The sequence below is a fragment of the Dipodomys merriami genome, unplaced genomic scaffold, assembly GCF_024711535.1.
Source record: "Dipodomys merriami isolate MVZ:Mamm:240054 unplaced genomic scaffold, mDipMer1.0.p SCAF_13, whole genome shotgun sequence".
Classification (NCBI taxonomy): Eukaryota; Metazoa; Chordata; class Mammalia; order Rodentia; family Heteromyidae; genus Dipodomys; species Dipodomys merriami.
In genome coordinates this window covers 6375187-6387500 of record NW_027202604.1, presented here as the reverse complement: position 1 = coordinate 6387500, position 12314 = coordinate 6375187, and the positions used below count along the sequence as shown (strand labels likewise).

Genomic DNA, 12314 nt, shown 5'->3' with positions numbered 1-12314 from the left:
CAACCCCGGTGGCTCATGTCTATAATCTTAGCTACTCAGGAGACTGAGATCTGAGGATCCCAGTTAAAAGTCAACGCAGAGCTGGGCACCAGTAGCTCACGCCTGTAAGTCTAGCTGCTCAGGAGGCTGAGCAGCCAGTTCAAAGCCAGCCTGAGCAGGAAAGTCTGTGAGACTCTTACCGCCAATTAACTACCAATTTTGTTTTTTAAAGGCTGGAAATGGAGCTGTGGCCCAAGTGGTAAAGTGCTAGCCTTGAATACAAAAGCTCGGTTCAAGCCCTAGGACCAGCACACACACACACACACACACACACACACACACACACACACACACACGCACACACACACACACACGCACACGCACACGCACGCACGCACACAAAGTGAGGTGATGCCAATGTGGTGGCACATACCTGTAATCCCAGAGTTCAAGGCTAGTCTTAGCTACATAGGTATGTAGCGACGTAGCTATATACAATGTCTAAAACAATTAAATAAAAACATAATTGAAAATGTAGGTGGGGGTCCTACTCCATGTATGAGAATACAGGTCTTGGTGCAGGCTCCTGTGGCTACCCTGAGAAACAAACTGGGTCCATCAGTGTCACCCCTCTAGAAGCTCGCTGCTGACAGGTGAGAATCACCAGGTACCCTCACTGGCCCTGACACTCCAGTCTCCCACCCTTACCTCATGGGAACCCCACACACAGCAGGCCTGTGAGAGGGAGGCAGTTTTGCTGATAAGGACTTAAGACACTCCCCATCTCTCAGTCAGCAGATGGCAAGGCTGGCTGGGGCCTGGGGTTCCTTTCCTGTTTCAGTACCTGTGGCTGTGGACGTGTGTTCTGCAGGGCCTGGCTCTGTGGATCTGAAGCCAGTGGAGGTCGGGTCTAGGTGGGTGCGGTGCTCTGGCTCACACTGTCTGTCCAGGCTGAGGCCCGTCCTGCCTTGTCTTGCCCTTCCCGTCTCAGGGCTGCTCTTCCTTGTGTCCCCTCAGACTGCCACAGGGCCTACTGTGGAGATGGTTACCGGCACGAGGGTGTGGAAGATTGTGACGGCTCTGACTTTGGCTATCTGACGTGCGAGACCTATCTCCCTGGGTAGGGAAGGCATCTCCTCCCCTTTCCATCCTTTTCTCCTCCTCTTCTCCCAAGTAATTCCCAAGTACTTCTCACGTTCCTGGTATGACTAGATATTGCGGTACAGCACATGGTCCCTGCTCCCTAGAGGCCTCTGGTGTGGGAAGCCACACCTATCACATAATCCCTGTGTGGCTTCAGTTGGAGCAGCCTCCCACCCCCGAGCTTGCGCTAGGACAGACACAGCCACTAGCTCTGTCCTAGGCCCAGCGGGGAGTGGCACTGTGTGAGTTGGCTGGTCATCCCTCCTGGTTACCATGGCCATATCAGTTTTCTAGACTACAGTCTAGAAAGACCAGGGGAAGGTAGTGGTGTTAAGGTATGTCAAGACTCCACATATCTATACAACCGAAGTCCCAGATTCCCCTGCCTACCTGGGACAGACCTGGGCCCAAGTGAGATCCAACCAGCATTCATTTCTAATCTTGCTGGCTCTCCAAGAAAATATCCCCTTCAAGGACTCTTCTTGTTACTTCTGTGAAGCTTCAGTGGATATTCACTGGCTCAGGCCCAGTGTGCTAGTGTCCTAGCCTCCATGTTGACCTCTCCTAGGCCACCTGAGAGCCACTGGCCCCAAGAAGCATGGATTCCACGGCCCGAATGTAGCCTGGACATGGCTACATTGGCACCTTGCTTCCACTCATTATCGTATAGCTAGTGTTGTAGAATGTTCTGGGGAAGACACGAGGCCACTTGCTTCCTCCCAATCCATGCCCCAAAATGTCTGCAGATCCATTAGATCTCTTGATCCCTCATGCATTGAACCTCCTGTGCTTTAGCATCCAGGCCTTCAGCAGCACCTGGGAACAGCCTCTATGCTCATCCCGCTCTTGCCCCCATTCTGTATATTCACTCAGGCTGGAGGATTGCATAACCTCTAGTCATTCAGACTCCAAGCCTGGTTAAGAGCTGGTTAAGCCTGGTTAAGGACCCTGCTGGACATACGTCTGTGGATACTGCCCACTGCCTGAAGTAACATTCCTCCCAACAGAACCTGCTAGAGAGCTGGCCAGGCTAAGCTATTCAATGACTCCATGGAAACAACTGAGTATAAATCATGTGACATGGAGCCAGGGCTCTGCAGCAGCTCACCATAGTCACTCCCAAGTCCCTGGAAGCCTCAGAGAGTGCTAGTAAATGTGATATTTTGTATAAGATACTGCCTCGGTATTATCATCTGAATTTGCAGAGGCATAATCTATACTCCATTGGATATGGCTATTCAGATTTAAATGATTAGAATTTTAAATGGCCATATTTCTAGAGCTCAATAGCCATACCTGGCCAGTGCAACTCTTTTGGCTTGCACTGATATAAAACATTAGCATCAGGACCAAATGTTCCCATTGGACGGCACTGGCCTTCAGGCCTTGAGAAAGGGATCGGTATTGTTAGAGGCCGTGTTCACAGCAAGGCTAGCAATTCCTTCCACCCAAAGTTCTCCACCGGGGCCCGCAGGAGGAAAGCTGCAGACCTTCCTCAACTCTCCTAAGTCCTGTGCTGCAAATGAGAATGAGAACATTTTCCTAAAACCCTCAGCCTTGATAAAGTGGCAGCAGCAACTGCTGTTTGATGCAGTTGGACCAACAGTCTCCAGAGGTAGCCTTATAGAACCTTCCCTCAGAGCTGGGCAGGACCTTCTAGCCCCCAGCCCTGGCCCTGTGTTTGCTCTGACCTCTGTCTTTGCCTCTCTCAGGTCATATGGAGACCTGCGGTGCACCCAGTACTGCTCAATCGACTCCACGCCCTGCCGCTACTTTACCTGAAGGCGTGAGGAGCAGGTGGGCTGCAGCTCATCTAACTGGGAGCAGCCCCTCCACCCTTATCAAGCCGGCCTGGTGCTCTCCTGGGCCTGTGGTCACCAACCTCCACGTGACACAAAACAAGGATGAATTCCTGCTGCTAAGATACACTTTGGATGACTCAGTCCACTTGGAAGAATTTAGGACCACTACATCCTGTCTTAATCCAAAATGCCAGAAACCTGCCACATGCCCACCCTGAGACCTGTTTGCCATCTTTACCATCCAACCAAACCACTGGCTAGAATGCCTCTCAGATCTGGAATGTTCCCAGCCCAGGCTGTGGACTTGGCTTAGCACTGTTAGACAAACAAAACCAGCTGAGCTGTTGTGGTTTGTTCTCATCTCATTTGGGGAGTCTGGTGTTCCAGGCTTCCCTGCTCCTTGGACTTCTATGCCTGCAGGCATTCTTGCCCAGGGTGAGTGATCACATATCCCAAATGTCTGGCCACCAAGATCAGGGAGGTGAGCTTTGAACCAGCTGAGGACGCTTCAACTAGCCAGAGCCTGGCCCAGCCTCAAGTGACTGTGGCTCATCTAGGAAGAGACCCAACTGTGAAAAAAGTACTGAGAAAGCCACAAGACGCTGCTTGCGCCTGAGCAGAGGGCTGAGGCGCAGCTGGGTTGCTTGCCACGTGAACAATAATAGCAAAGCAGCAGCCCTCCTTTTCCTGATGGTTCTTGTTTTCAAATCCCTGGTGCCATCGTGACCTCATGGCTGTCTTTGCACTTTGACCTCTGTCTCACACATATCCTTCATGTCTATTTCCTGCTCAGGAGACTTGCTCACAAGCCCTCACCTGAGTCAGTGTTGCTGGTTCCTTGTCTTTAGAGATTAGAATCCTGGCTTTCCCCACCCAGGACTCCATTGCTGAGTTCAGCCTTGGCAGCGACTGTGTCCTGGGCTTCATCTCCTTGCTCCCTGCTGATTCCTGGGAGTGCCCGGTGATCCCCTTTCCTGTCTGTGCTCATGTCTGTGTGTCTGAGCTGTTCCTTTCCTATTGGCTCCTTGGTCCTGCATGGCTGGGTAGTGCTTTTTATCACCATCTTTCTTGAGTGAGACATGGCTTTATTTTGGAAAGACATCTCCAGGGGCTTCTCCTTGTTACCAGATGCTGTAGTACAAAGTGATTCAATGAGCCTGAGTCATGGAATCCAGGAGGCAGGCGCTTCTGGCCCAGCAAATCATCTGGAATGGTCTGTAGGTGAACAATCTCTGCCAAGGTGACATTAGCCCCCAAGGTTATGTCTTCAGAGGCAGTCACTGGCCAATATGGCAAATTCTTGTCCTGAGGAGATGTTACCTTCATGATGCTTCCATGACCATAGTGGGACTTCTGGATGGGAAATTAAGAAATAAAGGCAGTTCCTTGCTGTGACTTACTCTTCCTTGGGCAAACAAGGCTGGTGTTTTGGCATTGCTAGATAAAGTGAGGAGACTGCGATCAAGTCTGTTTCGTGGACTCTACAGAGGGCATGGAAGGTAGAAGTGTTCCGGCCACCTCAGTGTTCACGGCAGGTAACTGAGGCGGAGAGTGGCAGTGGGACTTGCCCGAGGTCACATCCATAATGGGAATCCCTTACTACTCAGAGACCTGAATGAGAAGGCTGCTGTCCTGTGGTCTGACCCTCCTCATGCAGGGGGGGCGGGGTCTGTGGGACTGAGGTGCACTGCCCATTGAAGTACATTCACCTCTTCCTAGAGTACACGCTCCAGGTCCCCTGGAGACCACAAGTTAAAAACCTCAGTTCTAAGCTTGCTCCCAAGGCCTGGGCAGGCCTCTTCCCCACACCTGTCCTCCTATGTGACCTGCACACACCTCTAGGACACAGAAGTGGCCAGGAAAAGCTATTTATAGATGGCACTGGGACATGCAGGTTGAAGGCTCCATAGAGGCACATGGGACCCTACCCCTCTCAGTGTGGGATGGAGCAGGGTATGAAAAAGAAGATGGCCAAGCTGGGAACTGGGCCTCATCTCCATGGGCTTTCATATGCAATTGTGGTACACAAATGCTTATAAATACATCTGCTTTTCTGGCCTTCATGGAATAGCTGTTGAGGTACCATGATAGAACATACATTGAACTAATCGTTTCTTAGTTGATGATAATATGAATGTTTAGGCATTTGTGTGTCATATAGCATTTGAGTGTCTGCTCATCTCTAGACCCAGAGTACTCGGAGTGGGTCGGTCTCCTGCTATGCCAACGAAGAAAGGTTTTGAAAGGCTCAGGATATGAATGGATTCAAAGTTATAAGCTTAATGAATGTATAATAATTAATATTACTAATAACACTAACCCTGCTCCTCTGGTACTGTGACATGGAAAACAGAATCAGTCCTGCCTTGGAGAGCTAACTCCATGATACACAGATGGAGGAACCCTACCTGTAAGCAGGCCAGATATCCATAGGATAGAACCAGGAGCTCAGCTTCTGTGTAAGTGTTCCCCAAGATGATCTCTGGCCAGTAGGAAACTGAGGGCCTCAGTGTAGAGATAAAAATACTTAAAGGAAAGTCCAAATACCTGAGTTCAAACTCAGTACATTGCTTCTCATAGTCTAAGTTTCCTCTCCTGAAAGAGACTTTAGACAGGGGTTAATGTCTAACAAGCTTTCCAAGTCTGATAGCTTGTGAGCGTGGTCTTTGCCCTCTACCTCTGACAGAGCACTCCTGAGAAATGCTGGGAGCTTCTTTCAGCTGCTCCTGATCAGGGCTGGCACATGGCATGGCTGAAAATATGGTAGAATCTTCATCAATACAGTTAATAAGAATATGAACCTTTGCTGGTCCAGATACCACCTCATACTGGTATTTATCAGCTCTCAAAAGTCCAGGGGCTCAGTGGCACCAGTGGCTCACGTCTGTAATCCTAGCTTCTCAAGAGGCTAAGAGCTGAGGATCACAGTTCAAAGCTAGCCCATGCAGGAAAGTCCCTGAGACTTTTATATCCAATAAATTACCAAAAAATGCCAGGTACTGGTGGCTCACTCAGGAGGCTGAGATCTGGAGGATCATGGTTCAAAGCCAGCCAGGGCAGGAAATTGTAAGACTCATAGCCTATTAATCACTGAAAAACCAGAAGTGGAGCTGTGGCTCAAGTGGTAGAGCACTAACCTTGAGAAAAAAGCAGCTCAGGGACAGTGCTCAGGCCCTGAGTTCAAGCCAAGGACCAGCAAAAACAACAGCAACAAAAAATATCCAGTGGTTAGTAGATATCAGGTGTGGTTCCATCAAGTGCCCCATTTCTCTGCTATCCTCACAGCTGTTTTTATCTCTTCTGTTAATGAGTCTCATGGTCATGAGCTGATGGCTGCAGTTTCAGGTTACAACTGTACCCTGAACTTTGCTGTTTAATTGCCCTGCCTAGTTTGCTTAATTTATTTGGCGCTCTGTTTTCTCAACTATAAACAGGGACTAATGAATGGTGCCTTATTGCAAGGTTGTGGTGAACTACTTAAAACTGCTAACAGAGTTGGGCGCCGGTGACTCACACCTGTAATTCTAGCTACTCAGGAGGCCGAGATCTGAGGATCGCGGTTCAAAGCCAGCCCAGGCAGCAATGTCCAGGAGATTCTATCTCCAATACACCCCTAAAAACCAGAAGAGGCGCTATAGCTCAGGTGGTAGAGCGCTTGCCTTGAGCTGAAGAGCTCAGGGACACCACCCAGTCCCAGAGTTCAAGCCCTATGACCAACAAAATCAAAAAACTGCTAACAGTATTTAGGCAGTATTGGGTTTCATCTATGTCACTATTATTATTCAGTGGCTCAGCCTAAATAAATCTTTGGAGATCTGGGACTATTTTTCCTTGAGGTTGGCTACATGAGCTCACTCTTACAGCATTTTCGACTGCAGCCTTTATTTAAGGTAGTAAAGGAACTGGGGTTCTCACACCCTGCTGTGTGGTTACCATCTGATGAATCCTGAATCTCTCCTACCTCCCCCCATGGTGGGGGTGGGGAGGAAGAACAGATTTCCCCCCGTTATAGGAATAGCAAACATCAGAGGAACCGCAGTATCTCATCAAACTAAGGAAAACAAGACTATGAGGGGATCTGGAGTAGGAAGGAGTCTAAGCAGAATGGGAAGGGAGCAGCAAGTATTAGAGCATTAGAAGGGGTGATGTAGCACCCAGCTACACATAGCCCCAGAACCTGATTTTCTGGAGACTTGGAGCTGAGGTAAGTCTGGAGGGTGGTTGTCTGAAAACCCCTATCAGGACTTCTGCATCTAGGCTAGAACTAGGAGATGGCTTCTTTGTGTGCCAGTGACTCTCATGCCCAGGTTTTCCATGCAAAAGGAAACTGCCATATTCGTACTGATTATTCTTACTGAGTTTCCAAGTGCAGAGACTGAGCAGCCTAGGTTTGTGGTCAGAATTTTCCAAAGAGTGGTTTCAAGGGGCTGAGAGTAGCAAAGCAAGGCTGGGGGGTGGTATTGGAAAAAGCACAGTAATCACTAAGAGAAAGAAGCTGCTAGAATACAACTGAGGCACTCTCATAGACAAGCCTTGTGCTTCATTAACACTGTGGCTAGCCTTCTCAGTAGCACTGATAAATGTCTGATAAATGGCAGGGCCACTGGGGCTTTTCTGGCCCTCAGTCTGGCCCATGTGTGTATGTGTGTGTGTATGTGTTTGTATGTATGTGTGCATGGATGCATGCATGCACATATGTGCATGTATGCACACTGGTCCTGGGATTTGAACTCAAGAGCCTGAATACTGTCCATGAGCTTTTTTGCTCAAAGCTAATGCTCTACCACTTGAGTACAGCTCTACTTTTCACTTTTTTTTGGTAGTTCATTGGAGATTAAGTCTCACTGACTTTTCCTGCCCAGGCTGGCTTCAAATCATAGTCCTCAAATCTCAGCTTTCTGATTAGCTATAGGATTATAGGCATGAGCCAACAGTGCCTATATATATGTGTGTGTATATATACATATATATAATTAAATATATAAACATATTTATTATACTCATATATTAAATACACATATTTAAATATAAATTATATATATATATATATATATATCATGGCATGGCTGAAAATATGGCAGAATCTTCATCAATAGAGTTCATAAGAATATGAGGCTTTGCCAGTCCAGATTCCACCTCACAGTGATATTTATCAGCTCTCAAAAGTCCAGTAGTGGGGCTGGGAAGGTGGCTCAATGGTAGAGTGTTTGCCTTGCATGCATGAGGCCCTGGGTTCGATTCCTCAGCACCATATAAGTAGAAAAAGTTGGAAGTGGTGCTGTGGTTCAAATGGTAGAGCGCTAGCCTTGAGGAGAAGAGCTGAGGGACAGTGCCCAGGCCTAGAGTTCAGGCCCCACGACCAACAAAAAACAAAAACAAAACAAAAAATCCAGTGGTAAGCCATGCACCAGTGGCTGGGCTTAGTACTCAACTAGTTTTGATGCTTCTATAACAAAGGTCTTCTCAGTCTCCCAGGCTGACATCCAAGCATCTAGTCTGTCACTAGGATTCTCTGAACCAGCTCAGGATGCTTCACTACCCACTTGCCAATTTGTTTAAGTGATAACCTTGTAAGGACTTTGGAGGTGAACAGTGGGGTCACATGTGATAGTCATATTCGGCTGCAAAGACCCCACGATCACAAGGCAGAGTGGCAGAAGATGAGATGAATAGTGAGGCAGGGTGGGGTTTATGGAGGGTAGAGAGATAAAATGGTGGTTGCTTTAGCCTGCTAAGTTTGGAACTTAGCAAGAGATTGCTGGAGTTGTACTTCTGGTAAGAGGACAAGAGAGCAAACACCTTACTGCAATAGAGGGAAGTGCCAAGCAAGCCAAGAGGGAGCTATTGGCTTGCATTTGGCGCCCTCTGCAGGAACCACCAATAGATGCCCTTGATCTCTGCGAATGCTATTCATCTGAACAGGAAAATACCAAGTAGGGAGGAGCCTTGGAGATTTTATTTAATCCACATTGAATATTTATACACAGTGAAAAACTACTCACAGGTGTGAAATATGTGGTGCCCATTCATATGCACAAATTAGTTTCATGTTATCAGAAGTTAAAAACAGACTTACGAAGTTCACAACTAAAGCACCATGGGACACACTAGAGAGAATTAAAAAGAACAGAATCACTGCCCACTGGAGTTCACAGTCTAGCAAGACTATAAACTGTCTTGGGAGCTAAGACCACAAACAATTTTTGTCCAATGTCCCACAGATTTTTCTTCTGTTAGTTTTATAGTTCTAGGTCTTACCTTTAAGTATTTGGTCCCGTTTGAGCTGGTCTTTGGAACTAGTGATATATGACAGGGATCTAGTGAAAGTGGATATACAATTTTTATGGCATCGTTTATTGAAAAAAATTGGCCATCAATATGTTGGTTTACTTTTTTGGTTTTTTTGTTTTTGTTTTTTGTCAGTTATGGGGCTTGAACTCTGGACCTGGGCGCTTTCCCTGCACTCTTCAGCTCAAGGTGAGCGCTCTGTCGCTTGAGCCACAGCATCACTTCCAGTTTTCTAATGGTTTATTGGAGAAAAGAGTTTCAAGGACTTTCCTGCCTAAGCTGGCTTTGAACCGTGATTGTCAGGAGGCTGAGGCCTCCTGAGTAGCTAGATTTACAGGTGTGAGCCACCGACACCCAGCTGGCTCTTTTAATACTACCCCCAAGTTCACAGATTTTTTTCATTCTGCTTCATTTTACTGTTTTCCTCCTTCCAACTGTGTATTTTCAAATAGCCTGTCTTTGAGTTCAGTAATTCTTCTATTCCATCTATCACATTTTTTCATGTCTCTAAATCATGTCAGTTCGGTATTTTATTTTAAATTGTTCCATCTATGCTATATTTATGTTAGAATATCAAAACCTTTCTAAGTTCCCTGAGAGTTCTCCTATTGGTTTCTGCCTAGTTTCTGGCACCTTATGTTGAGTAGTAGGTAAGTCCCTGGTTCCCTGAAAGCTATTTATGCTTGTTGGAATGTGATGTCTAGGCACTGAAGGAACCAGAATTATTCGTCTTCCCAATCTGGGTTTGTGTACCTTTCCAGAGGTACTATGTGGGTTGTTTATTTTCTCTTAGTTTATAGTCACTGCACTTTTTTTGTTTTCCCCCTGGGGCTGGTCCTGGGGCTTGAACTCAGGGCCTGGGTCTGAGTTCAAGTTGTAGAGCACCTGAGCCACAGCTCCACTTTGGGCTTATGGGTGGCTAATTGGATATGAGTCTAATGGACTTCCTGCCTGGACCGGCTTTGAACCATCATCCTCAGGTCTCAGCTTCCTGAGTAGCAAGGATTAGAGTCATGAACCATCAGAGCTTGGCACTTCTATTCTTGCACTAAATGGTGCCCAGGGCCATATTTGCCAAGATCCTGTTGGTATATTGTCACTAAATCTTCCACAGGTGTATTTTTCAGGGCTAGGGTAGACCCTGATGATTTGTGTGGTTACTGGCCGATAGATTCTGCCTGGCTTTGGGCAGGGTCATCATTGATGGGCTAGCCTGAGGCTCCCGTGTCACACAAGTGGCCACCAAAGCTACCAAGTATGTGACCACCTGAACTCAGTCCACCAAAACCAGCCAAATGCCTTATCAGAACTGAGGCAGACTCATGGTTCAAGAACACTTCAACTAGCTACACGTTAGTAGCTAGAAAAGAGGTATGATAGACAAGGGCCACTACCATTGGAGTCCATAGTGGCACTGGAGCTGGTCCAACTCTGACCTTCCCCTAGCAAATAAATAGGTTCTTGTATCATGCTGTGCTGCCCAAGGTATGGTAGTATTGGTGAAGGCAGACCCTTGGACACTTGGGCTTGATGCTAAATTCGATTGTGCCTGAGTTTCAGTGTCAGGCACACTGAGGCCTGTGCCCCAGGTGGAAGTGACACATGCCAAAACAGCTATCTGCCTCATGGAGGTGCAAGCCTCTGCCTGGCATCAGGCAGTGCTGGAGCCCCATCTGAGAGATTGCCCTCACAGCAGCTGTGTTGCCTGAGCTTAAGGTGAGATTCACAGCCATTCAGGGCCCTGCACATTCTTGGGAAGTGGGAAGTGCTCCCTAGAACTACACAGGGCTAGAAGTGATGAAATGCATGAGTCACACAAGCACACAGGTCTCCAGCTGATGCCATAGCTGGTCTAGGTCTGTGAGCCTTGGCCTGTGTATAGGGTGTTCAGTTTCTACTAGTGCTGTCTTGCTATGGGGGAACCTGGTACTAGGCTCTGAGCCAAAGTCCTCTGCTACCTTTCATTCTGCCACCTGAGATTGAAGTCATTAGGTTTAATACAGTTCTCTCAATGAGCTGCTCAATTGGCCTTGTTGTAGAGGCTGTGGGGCTTTGCCTAGCACTGCGTTTCACTGCAGTGGGCCTAGGTGGGTTTCAAAGCCAGATCTTAAATCTCTCCTCCTCCCCTAGCAGAAGGGGCCTCTCTCCCCCCTGGGCTGCTTGGAATTTGGGGACAATTACCCTGCAGCCAATTCTTTCCTGCCTGCCTTCCCCACGGTTTTTTTTTTTTGCTTTGTCATACTAAAAGCAGATGGGATTTCACCTAAGATACTTAGCTCTTGTGCAGGTACTTGGGTGTATTAATTCACCATGGTGTGTGTCTGTGAGGGGAGACTGCTACTTTGCTCCACCTCCCTAAAATCCATACCTTTTTGTTGTTGGTGGTTTGGGGCCTGAACTCTGGGCCTGGGTGCTGTCACTCAGCTCTTCAGCTCAAGGCGAGCACTCTACCTCTTGAGCACTTTTGTTTTTTTAGTGGTTAATTGGAGATAAGAGTCTCACAGACATTCCTGCCCGGGCTGGCTTTGAACTGTGATCCTCAGATCTCAGTCTCCTGAGTAGCTAGGATTACAGGCATGAACCATCAAGCACCCGGCTAAAATTTATACCTTTTAAAGCTGAAATTTATCCTATAGGTTTTATTTTGGGGGAATAAACTGAGGGCGTTTGGTTCTCTAGGCAAACACTCTAGCACTTGCGCTATTCCTGCCACCTCCAGCTTGTTTTAAAAAGCTAGGATTTTTTTGTTTTTATCCATTGCGGGGCTTGAACTCTGGGCCTGGGCACTGTCCCTGAGCTCTTCAGCTCGAGGCTAGCACTCTACCACTTGAGCCACAGCACCACTTCTGTTTTTCTGGTGGTTTATTGGAGTCTCATAGACTTCCCTGCCTGGGCTAGCTCTGAACCGTGATCCTCAGATCTCAGCCTCCTGAGCAGCTAGGATTACAGGATGTCACTGGCACCCCGTGTATTTTGTAAACACCACGTTAAAATCAATTTAGCTAACTGTGCTTAAGCACAAAGAATTCTTCAGAGAATCCTCTATTGCGCAGATTTCAAATAAGAAAAAAATTACACTAAGTATATTGAAAAAAATGACAT

The 12314-nt window shown here is 47.4% G+C and overlaps 2 protein-coding genes across 6 annotated transcripts in view; both read left to right on the top strand.

The window, feature by feature from the left end:
* Window positions 1-4370, top strand: part of Colq (collagen like tail subunit of asymmetric acetylcholinesterase) — a 64523-nt gene extending 60153 nt beyond the window's left edge. For 4 of the 5 annotated variants that reach the window (XM_070018635.1, XM_070018632.1, XM_070018636.1 and 1 more), the window contains 2 exons: window positions 997-1099; window positions 2835-4370. In XM_070018635.1, the coding sequence (XP_069874736.1) occupies window positions 997-1099; window positions 2835-2904 (173 nt within the window). In that variant the 3' untranslated portion in view covers window positions 2905-4370. The remainder of the gene's footprint in view (window positions 1-996; window positions 1100-2834) is intronic. The other variant, XM_070018637.1, reaches the window with a different exon arrangement.
* Window positions 1-12314, top strand: part of Hacl1 (2-hydroxyacyl-CoA lyase 1) — a 216384-nt gene that overhangs the window by 137270 nt on the left and 66800 nt on the right. The window lies entirely within an intron of this gene.